At 34.5% G+C, this 17,781-nt stretch overlaps 3 protein-coding genes across 7 annotated transcripts in view; all 3 read right to left on the reverse strand.

The window, feature by feature from the left end:
- Window positions 1-277: 277 nt before the first annotated feature.
- Window positions 278-11,837, reverse strand: LOC138181763 (luciferin 4-monooxygenase). Its single transcript, XM_069116944.1, has 9 exons — window positions 11,053-11,837; window positions 10,976-11,016; window positions 10,743-10,871; window positions 5,831-6,038; window positions 3,453-3,931; window positions 1,710-1,887; window positions 1,345-1,566; window positions 914-1,143; window positions 278-642 (listed from the first exon to the last, which is right to left on the reverse strand). The coding sequence occupies exons 2-9, from the start codon at window positions 11,003-11,005 to the stop codon at window positions 481-483; spliced, it is 1,638 nt and encodes a 545-aa protein (XP_068973045.1). The 5' UTR covers window positions 11,006-11,016; window positions 11,053-11,837; the 3' UTR covers window positions 278-480.
- A 575-nt stretch (window positions 11,838-12,412) lies between these two features.
- On the reverse strand, window positions 12,413-16,734 carry LOC138183533 (cilia- and flagella-associated protein 99). 5 transcript variants are annotated; one of them, XM_069120808.1, is made up of 8 exons: window positions 15,724-15,955; window positions 15,463-15,545; window positions 14,950-15,154; window positions 14,621-14,762; window positions 14,254-14,450; window positions 13,999-14,180; window positions 13,325-13,442; window positions 12,413-12,658 (listed from the first exon to the last, which is right to left on the reverse strand). In XM_069120808.1, exons 1-8 carry the CDS (start codon window positions 15,946-15,948, stop codon window positions 12,656-12,658), a joined length of 1,155 nt encoding a protein of 384 aa, XP_068976909.1. In that variant the 5' UTR covers window positions 15,949-15,955; the 3' UTR covers window positions 12,413-12,655. The 5 variants fall into 5 exon arrangements, 4 of the variants coding, with proteins under 4 accessions (XP_068976909.1, XP_068976820.1, XP_068976725.1 ...); XM_069120719.1 differs by lacking the exon at window positions 12,413-12,658 and adding an exon at window positions 16,604-16,734 and having other exon boundaries at window positions 12,747-13,442; window positions 15,724-15,977; XM_069120624.1 differs by lacking the exon at window positions 12,413-12,658 and adding an exon at window positions 16,115-16,261 and having other exon boundaries at window positions 12,747-13,442; window positions 15,724-15,977.
- The window catches only part of LOC138182227 (proton-coupled amino acid transporter 1), a 56,016-nt gene continuing 54,795 nt past the window's right edge, over window positions 16,561-17,781 (reverse strand). Inside the window, exons 9-10 of the mRNA XM_069118236.1 lie at window positions 16,826-17,049; window positions 16,561-16,735 (exon numbers count right to left, since the gene is read on the reverse strand). Coding sequence (XP_068974337.1) covers window positions 16,580-16,735; window positions 16,826-17,049 — 380 coding nt within the window. The 3' untranslated portion in view covers window positions 16,561-16,579. The remainder of the gene's footprint in view (window positions 16,736-16,825; window positions 17,050-17,781) is intronic.

Below are 17,781 nucleotides of genomic sequence, written 5' to 3' on the forward strand. Positions count from 1 at the left end.
AAATTCTTGGAGGAGAGACGCTTCTTAAAATTTTGTAAAGAAATCTTCGGGAGTCATCTGAACGACGTCACAAGGCTGACTTAACGCAAGATAAGCCACTTATGCCACTGTTCGCGAAAGCAGTACGACCTCCCACCTCGTACGCGTTACATCCTGTACAATTTTATTCTTTCTCTTTCTTAACGAAGAATCACGGTGTTGCTTATTACGCTTACAACTGCAATATTACTTATTATATGCTATACGTTATATGCTATATTATATGCTATTACAGACATAGATTGAAAAGAAAATTTTTGGAATTATTTTATTCTTCCGTCGTCAATCATCAAGAAAACATATTAACTACTATATATCTTACATTGTTCAAGTAAAAGATACTCTTATTTGTACTGTTTTAAGTTCGTCTTCGTCATATCGTTTCGTTATAATCGTCATAATCGTTTTAGTTGCCTACGCAATCCGTTGTCTAGCGGTAATTTAATGAATTACAATTGTTCTTGCTATAGCTTTCAATTCTTTCTTCGAGATCTTTCCTGAGTGTGTATGTGGAAGACTTGGTAGAAATCGTACGCCACCACGCAGTTTATAATTATCCATCAGGTTACTAGCTACCATCTTTATCAATTCTTCCGCAGAAACCTGTAAATTAAATTGTATATCGTATCTATATCATACACAAAGTAATGGCGATCGTTTCTTAGGTTTATATTATCTTTAGATTAAATTATGCTATTTAATCATCGTTTTATAATGTCACTTCGATTTAAGGCTTCTTTGTATATTTACAAATTACCAACAATACTGAGTAAGTTAAGAGAATTAGTATATTAATATACCAACGTTAAAAGTAATAATAAATTACAAATTTAATTATTTATTATAGTAAATCAATATATCGATCTGTATGTACCTCTTTATCAGGTATTTTGCTGACGAAAGCAATAGGATGTTCGTCGTCTGTAGGATGAGGTATACCAACCACTGCCGCTTCTAACACTGCAGGATGAGATTGCAAAACATTTTCGATTTCGGTCGGCGTTATTTGGTGTCCCCTGTATTTCATAACTTCCTTCAATCTGTCCATGATGAAAATTTCTCCCTTCTCGTTATAATAAGCTAAATCACCCGTGTGTATCCATCCTAAAAATAGAACGGTTAACCTATTAAATTACCGAATCATCCTTATGTTTTATCGTTACTTAATTATCTCAATCTTTACGTTACTATCATACTTTCCCAACATTTCATTTATTTTAAACCACAAGTAAACTATCTAGAGAATGGTTAGACCTATTTAGAATTTCGATGATAAAATTAACAATTGCAAATTGCGATATTTACCATCCTCGTCGATGGTATTTTTGGTAGCTTCGGGATTTTTTAAATATCCTGTCATGATCGACAGGGTTTTCGCGCAGAGTTCGCCATGCTCATTTGGACCAAGTGCCTCTCCTGTTCCAATATCTATGACTTTCATCTCGCAATTTGCACTTACCACGCCACAAGATCCGCTTACGGTGCCCGGTAATTGTACTGCACACAGGCCTCCAAGCTCTGTCATACCTAAAAAAAAAAAAAGAATAAGTTATTTCTCACACCGTTCCGTGTACCAACGCGTTAGTCGACCATTTAATCTCCTTATCTCAGACGAGAAGGTAGATATCGTGTAAAATTTCAGTTTCTCGTGTAGTTTCTTTTCTACTTACCGTACGCCTGTATAACGAACGTATTCGAGAAGTGATTCTGCAATAAATCTTGAGATTCTTGTTTCATCGTAGCACCACCGGTGAAAAGGATTTTCAAACTACTAAAATCATAATCGTGCAGATGAGTGTATCGCGCTAACCGATTTGCCATACTGGTGCTCAGCATTAACCACGTGACCTGAAAAAATGATAATCCGTGAATAAAAAAGAATAATTCGAAACGAATTGTTCGAAAGAGTTGCGCTTTCACATAAAGGTCGGATGTAGCTTTTATGCTTAATCGCTGCAGGTATCATATACATTAGCTTCCCAAATATGTGAAACAACGACGATGAGGGATTGTCTATCGTCTTGTTGGCAATAATATGACTTCTGGCAGTGAGGGAAATGAAATATCAAGTATTCGTATTTTCTAAAGCTATTGATAGTTTTCATAGATTTTTATGTGATAACTGAAAAGACATTTTTTCACTAAACGCGATATATACAGAGTGGTTGGTAACTGGCGGTACAAGCGGAAAGGGGGTGATTCTACGCGAAAAAAGAAGTCGAAAATATAGAATAAAAATTTTTTTTTAATTTTTCCATCGAGACAACGATCTACAGTGAGATCCGTTATAACGTACCGCACGCGTACCGAGCGAAAATTCAAAGTCGATTTTCTCGAAAACAAAGCCTCAAACGAAAAATTGTTATTCTATATTTTCGACTTCTTTTTTCGCGTAGAATCACCCCCTTTCCGCTTGTACCACCAGTTACCAACCACCCTGTATATCGCCGTGTTTCTATTTTACGATCACAAAAATCAACCGAAGTAGATTAAAATGCGATAAAATTCTAAATAAGCTTAATTCTTTGTAAATAAAGTGGATCGTAGATAAATCGAGCGAAATTTCTTTGTTGAGATCATTTTTGTTCGAATTTCTATTTTCACTCGGAAAACTAACAAACGATTGACTCGTTGAACGACTTACTATCGTAGAGACACTGACAAGTATCCCAAAATTTTTCCAAAACCGATAGAACGATAGAAAAATTAAACTTGAAGAGAAACTATGCAATTTGCGTATGGGTGTTCGATAATCTAAGAAATACATGTGCAAACATATTTGAGATTCGCTTATCATTTATTTTACCGCTTGTTGTTTGAAAAAAAAACAAGCGCGTTAAATAATAAAAATATACCTTTCTATTAATATTATTCTATTATTCTATTAATATTTATCTCGGCATATTAAAAATCAAATTGATTATGTAGAGGGATCGATTGCGACAATCCCGAAATATTTGAACAAGGTTATCATTCCGAACAACTCTTTCATATATACTTTATTTACCGAGTGTAGTTTCCTACGATTTACAACCCATTAATTTTTCTCCTTCTTTACATTAGGCTATATCATATTAACGTGATCCTCCTTAGAAAACTTAATTTACGAGCGATGTTTACGAACAATGAACGTGACAATGAATACTCATGAGTCAAGTGTAACAAAAAATTTGGAATATCTCATGATTTAAAATCAAGCGATTTATAGGATAAAGTTGTTCAGAGCGACGACCTCGACAAGATATTTTAAGGTGATCGAAATCGGTGAGGAACTCGCACTTCCAAATAATTAGCAACACCTAAACAAAACGATTAATTCGTTAATATCGTCATAAGAAAGATACGTACAACGATGATTAATCACCGATGCTTGAACATCAACGATATTCAACTATCAATACGTATTATCGTACCTTAAACTTTTCGATAATTTCGCAGGTAGCTTTCTCGTCGAACTCCGGCCCGATGATCTTCTTGGTACAAGAAACGATGCTTTTAAGACTAAGTAACGATCCACTGATCCAGTACAAAGAACTGAACCACATTGGGACGTGTGCGTTGAGCGAGAAACCTGCCTTCGGGTCCAATGCATTTATAAGTGCCTTGTGCGAAATCTGCACGCCCTTCGGCATACCCGTTGTTCCAGACGAGAAAAGAATCAAAGCCGTGTGACTGGGATCGTTGATCTCTCTGCATCGAAAATTCTTCACTGCCGACTCGGTATGCCCTTTCAGCGTTTCGGAAAACAGCGTCGTGCCAGGATAGTAGCCGAAACAGACCATTTTCAGATGATACAGCTCGATCTTCGCAGCCTCCGATATGACCCCCACCGATTTCTCATTCGCGAAGATCACTTTCGGTTGCGATAATGCGAGAAAGTAACGTGCAAGTTCTACGAAGTTGTAATAATCGATTAGTCATCGTGTGCAAATCGTATAATCTTTTTAACATGTAAAGCAATCGGTTAAATGAAAAAAAGGTATTTACCGAATGTCCAGCTGGACAAATTGTAAAGTACAAATTAAGTAAGAAGTAAAAACATGAATAGAGTATATTCGGAAACCAAACTGATCGGCAAGCTTTTGTAAATTCCTCAATTTTATCGTATTGCGTTAATGTCTCAAATTCTCGAAACACGAACGCCTTACTTTCACAACTTTATCTACAATATTTATCTACAAGTCACAATCGAATTTTTAGATCTTTACGTCAATGTGACTTCTGAGCAGCACAGCCACGATCGATAATGGGTTCCCCTGGTATCAACTCTTCTTTTTTCTATATAATAGCTGCTCTATAAGAGAACGTTGATGGAATGTACGCGGACGACACGGGAAAATTTACAAGTTTATTTTTATTGGTCTTTTATCTTTTACGTTGCTTATATTTTAATTAAAGAAGAGACTGATCCAATAGACTTAGAACGCTTTGGCAACAGTGATGACAAACTCACAATGTTTTGTAAGAAACGATTAATAGCTATTTGATTGTCACGATGTTCCAAGTTAATTAATATCATTCTGCACGTCATCGTACTACGAATCGTTTATTCAGCTTTTTGTAGAAATCTTCTAATGGCTGAGAATTAAATAATTTAGAAGCTTGGAAAAATTGCTTCGAAGAATTTGTTCGCATTTACAAGAGCCGACAAACTCAGTCAATAATTTAATCCAAAGAATAAAAAGAAATACCGCAGATGTATACTGGATATAGGTATTATACACACAGACAGGATGTATACGTATAACATATATATGTATGCACATAAGCATATAGGTTATGGCATGTACGTCAACATCAAATAAAAAGGCAACTTTGGTAATACAAGATTGACTAACAACGTACTAATTTGAAAAATTATTACCCTGTGAAAAATAGGAAATTCGACTTATAATTCGACTATGGTATAATAGAGTAACAATAGTACATTTACTGTAACGTATACGTATAATACATGTAAAGTATATACGTATAATCTGCCACCTGCTTGCATAATAGCTCGAGTGGCCAGTCGTTATTATAGTGTTTCTTCTATCAGTTTCAGGAAATGTCTTAGTCAGGTAAATCCATATTTATTACGGACATGCATTTTTTTGACTTGAAGTACGGTTGATTCCATACATCCTCTCCGCATGTTAGTGTAATTTTTCATTTGCAATGAATAACAGCATGACTTCTATTTTGTTGGCTATGATTCAAGCTCGTAAAATTGTTATAAATCCAGCATTAGAAATTCGCATTAAAAGACAGCTTATTGAAATATCTATAAAAGTATCTTTCAAAGTGTAAATATCCTATGTATATATATATATATTCACAAATGTTTAAATATTATGCATAAATATATATGTAAATATTGTGTCCAAGAATTGTGACGACAATTTCGTTTCCAAAAGAAATTCCAATTATTACTTGCCTAACTTTTAGGTCGTTACGTTATTTAAAGGAATATTTTCTTTTCGGCAGTGTCATAAAACCGATTTTCAACTTCTGCGAAGGACATGGTGCATATTTAATAATTTTTCATTTATATTCATATATATTCAAAACTTGTCAAACATCTATTTAGAATAACGAACAATACGGAATACAAATTATGCATAAAACATGTTTCGAATGCAGGTGTTAGTTGCATACAAACACGATAAGAGTCTTACCGTGCATACGTCCTGATAAGAATCGAACGAAGAAAAAACGTGTAAAAATATTTTGTCGTAATTGTAACGACACTCGATCGGATGATATCCACGCCAGACGCATTAGGCGAATTATTGTAATTTTCAGAACTTACGAACGTTCATCGCGTAGTCCCATGCATTGACAATAGCACCGAGATAGAGAGCAGCAACGTAAGGAACTATGGAATCCAGATGATTATGCGAAGAAATTACGACGATGTCACCTTTTCCCACCCCGTGCCTTTGCAGCCACAGTGCACATTTTATCGTACGATCCGCGATATCCGCAAAAGTATCTTCGACTCCTGAAATCGCGTCTACCTGAAAAATTCGTTTGATTAATGAGAACAGTGATCTAAATTAGCGCTTTTAAGGGCGAAAGTTCGGGAAAGCTGATGGAGAAAAGGGTTGGATTGCGTAGCTTGGCGGAGTAAATTATTGATTAAAGAAAATATAAAAAATTATAAAATATAAAATTCTATGAAAAATGATAGAGAACCATATATCCGAAAGTCGTACTCTAGAATTCTTTTGCACGATAATTTGTGAACTAACAATAACGATATTAATATTATCAGCGAATCAACAAGTTCCACGTTGCAGAGAATAAACGTCTTTTTTATAATTTTATGTTCGTGATAGGATATCTTTGTACTTCACACGATTACAAATCTTAATTACAAAATTAATAAAGATCGATCTTCAAATGATAAATCTTAAAGATCTATAAATTTCTATCAATAAAAGTATATAGATAAATTAATATAAATATCATTTTATATACCACGTACTATGTGCGAACGACAATCAACAACGCGAACACTTTGAACAGTTTCCAATCCGATTTCATTTCTGCCTAACAATACGTATGCAAAATATTTGAAATTATTGGAATGTCGAGAATGTGATTTCGTTTGAAGCGAAACGCTATTATTTGGTTTCGCGTCAATTTGATATTTCTGATAATCAATGCAATAGAAAGAATCTTATCGCGAATTGAACTCCAACGCCCATATAAAATGTTTAGTAAACAGATAAGCAACCTTACAGAAATAATAAATAGTAAACAAGAATCATAGTTATTCATGGTTATCCTTCTACTGTGAAACTACAATAATAATAGGTATCTGTTTATTTTATTTTCTCTGCTACTTACACTCCAATAATTGCTTCAAATATACGTCTAAATATATATAAATATATTTTTAAACAGAATGACACTAAATCATTGAATTTTGATTGCTACAAATATTCATCTTCGGACGAAGAACGGTGAGCGCGTTGTTGGTTGTTGAATAATTTTCATTTGAATAATTTTATCGTACTTCGATCTTGCTTGATTCCAAAATCCAACCCATTAATCAGTTGACTTTTTCATTAATTATTTCGAAAACTGTTCAATATCTCAGAGAAAAGAAAATGAAATACAACGAATTAGGTGACTTCGATCGCTATCCTACTCACATGCGTGGGTTTATTTTTTAAATCTTTCTCATCGTTTCTCGCGAAGTGATACGGATATTTTCTGTTCCTTGGCTGACATTCTTAAATCTTCTGCAATGAATTTTTCAATATAAATTCCAAGCAACGCCAAAAATAGTCACTTTTTTATATAATTTACCGAATGTCCAGCTGGACAAATTGTAAAGTACAAATTAAATAAATAGAAAAAAACTTTGTAATACTCTCCATTAATGTCGCGACCTCTCAACCAGATGGCGATCAGTTAAATCGTATCTGTTCGGTTATGATCGCGATCCTTGGACGATACTAACGCTGATAATGGAGGATTGACCGAAGAGTTCTACTGCAACTGTGATTTTGAATGTTTATTTGAGGAGTTCTACTATGATTGCGATGTTGAAGTAAGCTTGAAGCGTGACTTGAAGCGTCTGTATGATGTCATTGTACGATTTGATTTACGAAGCGTGATGTGCGTGGGATGTGGAGGATGTGTAGCGTAACTCGTTTGCGATCGCATATCCGGTGGTCTTTTGTCGAGTTCTAATTTGAGGTCGAAGTTTCTGACACGTGGTTTGCTATCGACCGGACTCGTCGACCGCTTAAAACTGCTAACTGAGTCGTCGACGTGATCCGAGTTACAAACTTTGTAACTAGCAATATGTGAAATTCCAAATTCTCAAAAGTAGCACACGTGCTGTTCCTGTCGTAAAGTTGAGATGATAATCTTATAGGCTCAACAATTAATAAACACCCTGTAATTTGTGTGACGGCACTCGACCACGGAACTTTCCAACGGCTTCGCGACACAAAGCGCTATACTTTCAAAGCGTAAGACCGACAGGCTAATGTACCGTCGATATCCCTACGGTTCTTTCGCCGAATATTCGGAAGAATGCATACATGGCAACCGTCGCTGACTTCTAATAAACGCGCGCGTAGTGGGGATATCGAGGGGCAACAAAGAAAAGAATCTGTTTGGTTTCGAACCAAAGAATCATTTTCTGTCCCGAACTGCGAAGTGCGAAAGGTTAAGCGTCATAGCGAAGCAAACACAATTAGAGAAACGGATTATTGACTCTTGATAGTTAATTGTTAATCGTTAATTGTTAATCGTTAATTGTTAATCGTTAATCGTTAATTGTTGTTAATCGTTAATCGTTATTTGTTGTTAATTGTTAATAGTTTAATAAACTTTATTGTTGAACATCAAGAGCATTTCTTGTGGGCACCTTCACCAACGATGACCTCATTTGTACATGTGTTTTTAGATTGGTTTCAAGCTTGACCAATACAATCGCGATAGTCGAGTCTCATAATAACAGTGTTCATGAAAATTCAAAATGTCTGTAATACGCGTAACGTATACTTATATAAAGTTTTTCTTTTCTTTTTTTATTTTAATTTTTGCTGTACAATTTGTCCAGCTGGACATTTGGTAAATTTTTCTAACTTAATTGCTAAATAACAGGCGGATGTCTACCCCCACGAGATGTTTAGTGTGTAAAAGTGTGTGAGTTGATACAACAGATCGGAAGCTCTTAGCAAAAAATAAGAGAAGTGGCGTGAAATCTTTCACCGTATACATTGTGCGTGCTTTTATGAGAAAGCATATCGAAGCGTACGTTGAACTGTATGGAATATATATTGAACATACACACATTGTAATATATACGTATGTGTAATCATACGATAACGTCTTATTAATGAAAACGCCTCGTATAACTAAAATTGGATTTTGAAATCAAGTTTATTCAGACTTCCTCTGCTTGTTTTAACGAGTACTATATATGCTGCTGAACATTGTTCCCAACTTTTATATTAGGTTGTCCCAAAAGTTTCTTCCGTTCGATAAGGAAATAATAGGTGTACAACATTTTGTGTTTTATATTATTTCATTGAATCATGTATGATCGTTTTTGTTCTATTACTAGAAAATGTATGTAATTACTAAGAAATAGAACAAAACATTAGTAATAGAACGAAATGGATCATAGGTAATTCCATAAAATAATATAAAACAAAAAATATTGTGCATTTATTGTTTCCTTACAAAACGTACAAAGCATAGAGACTTGAATCGTGTCAATGATGAGTACGTGAAACGCACACACGATCTTTCAACTTTCTTCTATAACCTCACTGATCTTGTTTCGTAATAATACATTGCTTCCTAGCTGAGAGTGGAAACAAATCATATTGTAAACAATAGTAGTGAGAAACTATTTGATTTTTAATGTTTGACGTACATAATAGATAGCGCTATCGTTGCTTGGGCTATGTAGGCTATCCTACGTAACTAGGGCAATAGATGACTAGGCAATAGGTCCGAATTGGTAAGAGATAGAAAACAATTCCTTTAGGCAAAATTAAATACTTTCGGATGGTACATGATCCAGTATAATAGCAGAATCTTGATTACACGGCGTGACGTCAACCGAACCTATATCAGATAATCGAAGACTGGAATAATAAGAGTCCGTGCGTGTTAGTAAATCACGCGATAGAATCATAAAAAAAAATATTTTAACATAGTAATTGATATTTTATGCTTTATGATCAAACTTTCGAAAAATATGAAATTATCGTAAAGTTCAAGGCATCTCGGTTAATACGATTCGGCTAATCAGGATTGGCATAACCAAGACTCCCCGTTGCATTACATATATTCATTTTAGAAGTGACGATATTTTCAAGATTTTAAGACTGTCTCTACTCTTTTAAAATAGATTTGTGAAACTTTTTTTATGCAACGATCCATGGATTCTTTTTTTTTATTCGTTTTGTTTATAGAAACAAAACGTTTTCCTCGCACACATTCGCAAATGTGTCTCGCGAATTGACTTTTATCGTTCGCATTTACGTGTTTCTAGATACGTATGTATATGTATAGTTCTGTTGGAAAAAAACGAAAGTGGTTTTAAATTTTCAAAACGTCACCACTTTCCAAGCGAACACCTAGATCATACGTCGTTCGAAATTTAACATCGTTTAATTTTGCCTAACGAAATTCCTCTCTATATTCTGTCGTGTTCAGAGCTTCAGCCATAACCAAAAAACACAGAAAGTATTTAAATAAAGGCAAAGTCTTTGTGCTCTACAACGAGCCACATGGATTGTATTGAGCCCGCAAAATTCTTTGAGCGTCGTGATGTCTTATCGGAAATATCTATTTCAAGCTGCTATATAAAAGCTCCAACAGAAACAGTTACGAAGAAACTAAATCGCAGACTATAACAATCTCAATTACGCTTCTTGTATCAGCTGTCGATTCTACATTATACAATCATTTTTTTAAATTCCATGTCAGTTCCGAAACATTTAAGTTCCTCGTGACAGTTAATTAAGGACCCTTCGTAACTGTTTCAAGAACAGGACACCGATACGGTAAGAGTTATCAAGTCAAGTTGCGAGATCAATTAGACCAAAGTAATTCATCGGTCTACATAATAGATGACAGAACGATTGCTTAACTACCAAGCGACTAAACAAACAATACCAGAATTCGGTTTATCGTCATTTATTTTTCCTTAATCGTACAAGGTAAAATTCGTCGATACGTACCTGACCAATAATATCCGAATTATTCTTCAAACTGTCAAACAACAATTCGCCAACACTGGTATATTGACTATCGAACGATATCACTTTCCCCTTCATTACTTTATTTTCAATCCTGAACGGTGGCTCGGTCTAACAACAATAATGCGACGAAAGTATCATAATGTTAGTATCTTCTATGTTACGTTAAAACGAAGCAAATAATACTTGCGAATTGCATTCGCCAAACGTCTTACGTTATTGTTTGCTGATTTACTGACGACCATATTGACGATTGTTAGAGAAACGACACGACGAAATGACACGAAACGATTCTTTTTAGAAGAAAATAAGTAGTTTTCCCAAATAAGAAAATTTTTCTTATAATATTATCGAACAACTTTTTTTATAGATTTATGGATCAATGCAACGGGACAGATACATCTGACGGTGATCGTCCAGCGACTAGATAAAAATCCTACGATGACAGGCTTTTTCTTTATGTGCAAGCCCCCCCTTGACGGGCTTTACACACACTGAAACTCGCTTACGGTTGTAGTTTATGATTAGTCTGCCTATGATTGGTCTCCTGTAATCTTAATAATACCTTTGTTAATGACTTGTATTTTGAATTTGAAATTCGTGTATGTTCTTGATTACGTAATGACAATTTTCTATGTTTTTCCGTCTCGTATCTGTACGTTCTTATTGCTTGCACACATTCCTTTTGTCTGTGTATAGAAAGTATTTCACATTTCTCTCTTTTTTTTTTAATATTTTTGTATTTTTATAAGTTACTAGCGAGACTGTGCATCGTTATTTTCAGCGAGGCAGGTTCAACCCAAACGAGTAATAAACGAGAACTTCAAAAAGTAGCAGATTCAATCTCTTACCGTATCTCTTCAATTTTTAGTCTTGGAAAAAATGTAAATGTTTCCAATCTATTCATAACCTGTATCATAAACTCTCACGTTCGTTGCATCGTAATCTATATTTCGTATATCGATTGCCTGCTATATCTCTTCATCTATATTTCCAATGACATATGTATCTTTTTATGATATTTTTATTTTGCCTTGACTTATAGAATGTATCAAAAAGGTTTGGCTCGAGAAATCTGGAACGACTTTTTTTTTATTATTTAATTTGTACTTTACAATTTGCTCAGCTGGACATTTGGTAAATTTTTCTAACAGAACGACTTACATACGATTGATATTGTTGAAAGAATATTTTGTATCAAGCATATTATAAATTAATCGTTTATGCATAAGATAAAAAGTATGTTTTAAGTTGAAGCGTTCCTTAGGATTGTTATTCATTTCGAGGAAACACGAGAAAAGGAGTTTTTCCAATGTACAATGCCATCTACGAGCGACTTTGATTGGAGACGACCAGGACCCATCCTTACTCGCCAACCTTTTTCTTGTCAGATTAGCAACGATGACTGTTGCCCTCACTTTCCTAATCAAGATTGCTATTAACGAATCCGATAGTCCCTTCTAGACACACCCATCAATAGTTTTCTTCTTCGTCATCACTGTTACCGAAACTCACTTATTAGTCAATCTTTGATCAGTTGACATCTTAACTTTTCTTCGTCGAGAACACGTCTACACGCACCACGCGTAAATGCTTGTTTTTCAAGTCGTTGGAAATGAAGTGTATTTTTAATCTGTTAACTCAGTGTTGGAAATGAAGTGTATTTTTAATCTGTTAACTCAGTGTTATAATAGTTTCAATCACCTGTATTATCTTAACGGGAATAGGGAATCGAGTGATTTGTAGCGTCGATTATTGTATCGTAACAAAACGTCATATGTATGTAATATTGGTTTATTTCAAGCTGAGTTGTGCAAGATAATAAACACGATGAGTTTCTATCTTATAACAATTGTTCGTTTTTCAGTTCGTGTCATATTATTAGAGGTATCATCTTACTGAAAAGTATGAAATTTCGTATCATTTGTGGAATACTAAATATACTATACTACGTAAAAGATAATTGTAAATCTATTCAAACGTTCTTATATTACATCGTAGAATCTACAACGAAAGATAGAAAGAAAAACGCGTCTGCAATTTTACCAAGATAGTCAAATAAATCAATTAAGTCTTCCTTAATATTCATATTGTGGAATTTTTAAAAAGTGATATATATAAATGGATAGCATAAACGTTTCTATCGACGTTTATGCTACGCAATTATTGCCTTCTAAACATTACTCTGCAATTGCTGTATAATATTTGGGTAATTTTCCATTTTAATCTCTATCAGCAAGAGTCAGACTTAAATATTAGTATTTAAATTAGTCATATCACTTTTATTTGTTTATCTTATCTTGATTTATTTTAAAAAATGATCTCTCAAAAATGACTTGTAAATTTTTAATTATGAATTCGCAAACAGGCTTTATCATTAAACATTTGCTTCGCAACATTCGTAATACGCTATTAATTCTGGAAAACATTCCTGCTTTATCATATTATTACAGTGATCACAGAATTAGTAGATATATAAATACTAAATGTAAATAATTTATCGGAATTGAGACGTTCTATCTAAACGAATAAACTCTCTAATTCGTTTATTTCGAAATAGATACCGTTCCTTTCTGTGACCTTAGTGCTTTCTGTTCTTCCAGTTTCTTTCGCAACGCGTCGATCTCTGGTGAGCTAACAGGCTGTAATCGTTGCCGTGATTTCGTCGGAAAAACAGCACGCCTGAAAATGGGTAAATAATTGCTCTTACAAATAAATTCTCTTCCCTCTTAGTATCGTTTTGCTACGATAACCTTTAGCTTTACTAAAATAAATTTAAATGTGTTCTCGCCTATCATTTTTCTAAAGCTGCACCTTGTCGCATTAAAGATCAAATTCGCGTTAACGCAATATTTCATTTTATTGTTTGCGAACCCTTCAATTTTTTACATTTTCAGAATTTCAAATTAGTTGTTAAGCAAGAATATTACGTTTATGCGATATTTACGTATTGCTTCGGTTCTAATATGAGAAACATCGTGTTACGTCCGGTGACTCTCTACGTACGGACTATGTCACGCGCCGTAACACATTGAATTCAAAAAAAAAAAAAAATCACCCTCCTGTATCACATTTTGTATCATTTTTTTTTTTATCAATAAAATATAAATAAGAAGGAAATTAATTTCTTTTTCCTCGTTTTTAAAGCTCACTTCTTTCACTTTATATATCATTTTTGTTGTCAATAAACTACATAAATGTTAGTAATTCTTCCATATTTTGACTACAATTAACTTACCGCAAATAATTAGCGATATGTAATACTTTTACAACTAACTTGCTCGCTTTATATTCTTCGAGCGCTTTTCTCGTTTCGTTGATCAAGTTTTTCTGCCTTTCGCGTTCTCGATAAATAACAGATTTTCTCTCCTTTGTTTCCTCGTCCAATTTCATCTTGGTCCAAAATAATCTCTCTTTCAACTAAAGGGAGAAACGCTTGAGGCACGATAAGCTAATCGTTAATTATTAATCGTTTAATGGAAATGCTACGAACCTCCGCCAAGGACATTTCACAAAGAAGACCTAGACCGCTTGATTCTGTTGGATCGAAATCCTTGATCGATGGCAATGCCCGTAAAGATTGAAGCGTCTTAATTTCTTGGATCAATTTAATTTTCCTGCGAGTTTCTTCCTCTCTCTGCTTGACCAACTGGGCTTTCAATTGCCGCGATTCTTCGCTCACCTCTGCGGCTGATAATTCGAAAAATTACCATTTTATTAATTTTTCCTTAAGGAAATATTTTTAATGAAGACGTATTTTTATTAATATTCGTTATAGAGGAGATTAGAAATGGGTCAGGGTACTTCATTTACGAAAAAGGAATTAGCCAAGGTTTATCCTGTAATACAGAATTTTTTACCTTTCTGCCTTTTCTCGTCGACCATGGCATTGAAAGCTTCACGAGAGGCTTGTTCTATTTCGCGGCACTTTACAACGATTTCCATCATCTCCCTGTTGTGATTCTCTCTCCATTTCTCTAACTTGTCGTAAAGTTCTTGCTTCTTTAAGAACAAAGTGACGAAAAAAGAAAAATTCATATTCACTAAAATATTTACGTAAAAGAGATCGATCGTTGGTAGAAACTTTTACGTCTGATATCGTCATTCCTTTCACTATCTTACACAGGAATAATAAGATCGTCTCGTCGTAATCATTGGGTAAAATACATATCTTCTATCAAGCGCATACCTCCTTTCGAACGCTTTCTGCGTGCGCTTTCACATCGTTCAACAGCGATTGTTTCGCAATGAAAGCATTCTCACGCGTTAACAAAGCCAATAGATGTTTCTCTTGTATCTTTAATAATTCTTCCTCTTTTTGCTGCTGACGTCTTTCTTCTTGGAATTTCAGTATCGAAGCTGGATCGGTACCTCCTTCAGCTAATGCTTTCAATCTACAATTTCATTAGGATTTCAAGAAGAAATATAATTAGGTAATATTTGAAAACGAGGAGAGAAGATAACGCAATTAAATCGCTCTTTTATATCTTCATGGAACTATGTATATACATATATAAGAGTTAATTGCAAAAACAATTAATATTTCCTTTTTATTACATTTAACCGATAAAACACAAATAATGCACAGTGAGATACAGAAATAATTTATTTCGTAATATTCATACTTGAATGAATTACTTAGTATGTCAAATTAAAATTAATTTATCTTATTGACAGTGCATTCGTACACCGGTATACTTACCTTTTTATTTCTTTCTCTTCCATGTTGATCACACGCGCGCATTCTCTTAATGTCGAAGCTGCTGTCTGTTTTACTTCGACTGGCTATAATTAATAAATTCTACGATAATTTATAAATAGCCGTGATCAACTTTCAGATACGAGAAAGATGTAACAGAAATTTGATTTCAAATCGATTCAAATAAATGAGAAATGTAAACAAAGTTATAAAAAAAATGATAAAATTTGGATAGACAGCAGATCGCGCCAGCATTTTCTGCACCTTAAATTTCGGAACCGATTTTCCCACGAAAGTTGCCTTTGGTTTCTCTTTCTCTACCGAGTTGTTTGAATCTTTACGCCGATAGAAGCAACTTGGTGCATTCTCGTTCGCGTCCTTCAACAATCTCATAGCATTTATCTTGTTAGTTGCACTCAAAAGCTCCAATTTTTTCTCCGTTGACGGTTTAAGGTAATTCGTCTTTGGAATTTGACGCGTGAACTTCATCGCCGACAGGTCCTATCCGGGATATGAGTCTTCAAAAGAGGAAACCTTAATTCAACGTCTTTAACTTATAAGTATAAAGTTAATTTAATTTTATTAACTTCTCCATACCTATACGAAAAGAAATTTTATGAAAATTTTCGAAATTTTTTTAAAACGATAGGAATACCTTTTGCAAGTCTTATCGAGAATTCTCGCGACCTTTTTGTAAAAAAAACCGTTTGAGGTCGTTTGAAGGTCGTTGAAAGCCACCTAGCTGGCGCTGAAGGTCAATCGAAGGCCACTACTTGCTACTTCATAATGAGCGGTAAAGACTATTAGGCACAGATCGTTAAAAAGGTATTCGAAAGTGTTTAGAAATCTTAAGCAATGTCATCCGATCTCAATTCAAAGACGAATCACAGTTATTTGGAAAAGCAATTTAGGTCGACTTGATTTTTATCGAAGATGAATAAAGGAAAATTGAAAGTCGCGCGATTAATCGGCGAGTTAAATAGATGGCGGGAAATTTCAAAATGGCGCCGTCACTTATTAAACGGACAAGCTTTAATAAGAAAAAGCTCCAATCGCGATACCTAACTAACGAAAAAATTGATAAATTAAATATACTCCGCAAATAAACATTGATCGCGTCTCAAGTTGTAACTAAGTTACTCACTTCAGGTGTACCGGGTGGCACTTTCAAATCCGTTCTTGGTCGATTTAAAACGTTCATAAACACAGGAGTAGTTAATTCCTTTTTAGGAATCTTCGTATTTCGTATGTGCTGCTTTAACTGCTCCTGTAGTTTCTTCAGATCGATTAAACAACGACTTAATTAGAACGAAACTCGTTATCCATTATCTCCTACAGAACCGCTGTAAAAAACGGTAGAACGAACCTCTAAACATGGCGTTGCCTCTAAAAATGGCAGAACCAGGTTTTCCTCCACGAAATCTTCCTCGAAAGTGAAGCAACCCTTCTCATGGAAAAGATTGGGAGTTTCCGCGCGAAGAAGATACGCAACGAGGGACAACATTTTCTTTACTTTAAAGCGAACGAAGCAATCGATCGAATCTTCGAAAAACAAGCTGCATATTCTGTATGATAAGATGTACACAAACACTGAAAAATGAAATTCTTAACTAAATTCTAAAATAATAGCTTTATTAATCAAAATAGATAGATGATACTCATCTTCCGAAGAAAGAAATATATTTGTGATATTTGTTGCATATATATTTAACATAAATTGAATGTCATTCATTTTATTTGAAGAGACAGTAAAGGAGATCATAAGCGAAAAAATGAGAATAGGGGCAGAAGTAGAAAGAACACATATGATAAGGGTGGGGGAAAAGAGCACAATAATAGTGGCGACGATGAAATCAATGGAGGAAAAAATAAGGATAATGAAGGAGAAAAGGAAACTGGAAAAGGGGGTATACATAGACGACGATCTGACAAGAAAAGAAAAGGAGGTACAGCAACACATAAGAAAGGTAGCCAGAGTAAGAAGGGAAGAGGGCGAATATGTAAAGATAGGATATAAGAAACTAAAAATAGAAAACAGATGGTACAGGTAGAACGAAAATGAAGAGAGGCTGGAGGAAGAAAGAAAGAGAGGGGAAGAAAAATGAAAAAAGAGGAAAAAGGGAGGGACTACAAAGGGGTGAAAATGTGCTTCTGAAATGTAGCAGGGCTAATAAGTAAGGACAAGGAGGTGTGGGAATATTTGAAGACATTCGACGTGATCGAACTCACGGAAACATGAATAGAGGAAGGCACAATTGGTAAAAATTAAAATATGGACTACCCAAAGAATTCATTCATTTTATTTTCCATAAGGAATTATGG

The sequence above is a fragment of the Bombus flavifrons genome, chromosome 1, assembly GCF_040668555.2.
Source record: "Bombus flavifrons isolate JBK064 chromosome 1, iyBomFlav1_principal, whole genome shotgun sequence".
Taxonomy (NCBI): domain Eukaryota; kingdom Metazoa; phylum Arthropoda; class Insecta; order Hymenoptera; family Apidae; genus Bombus; species Bombus flavifrons.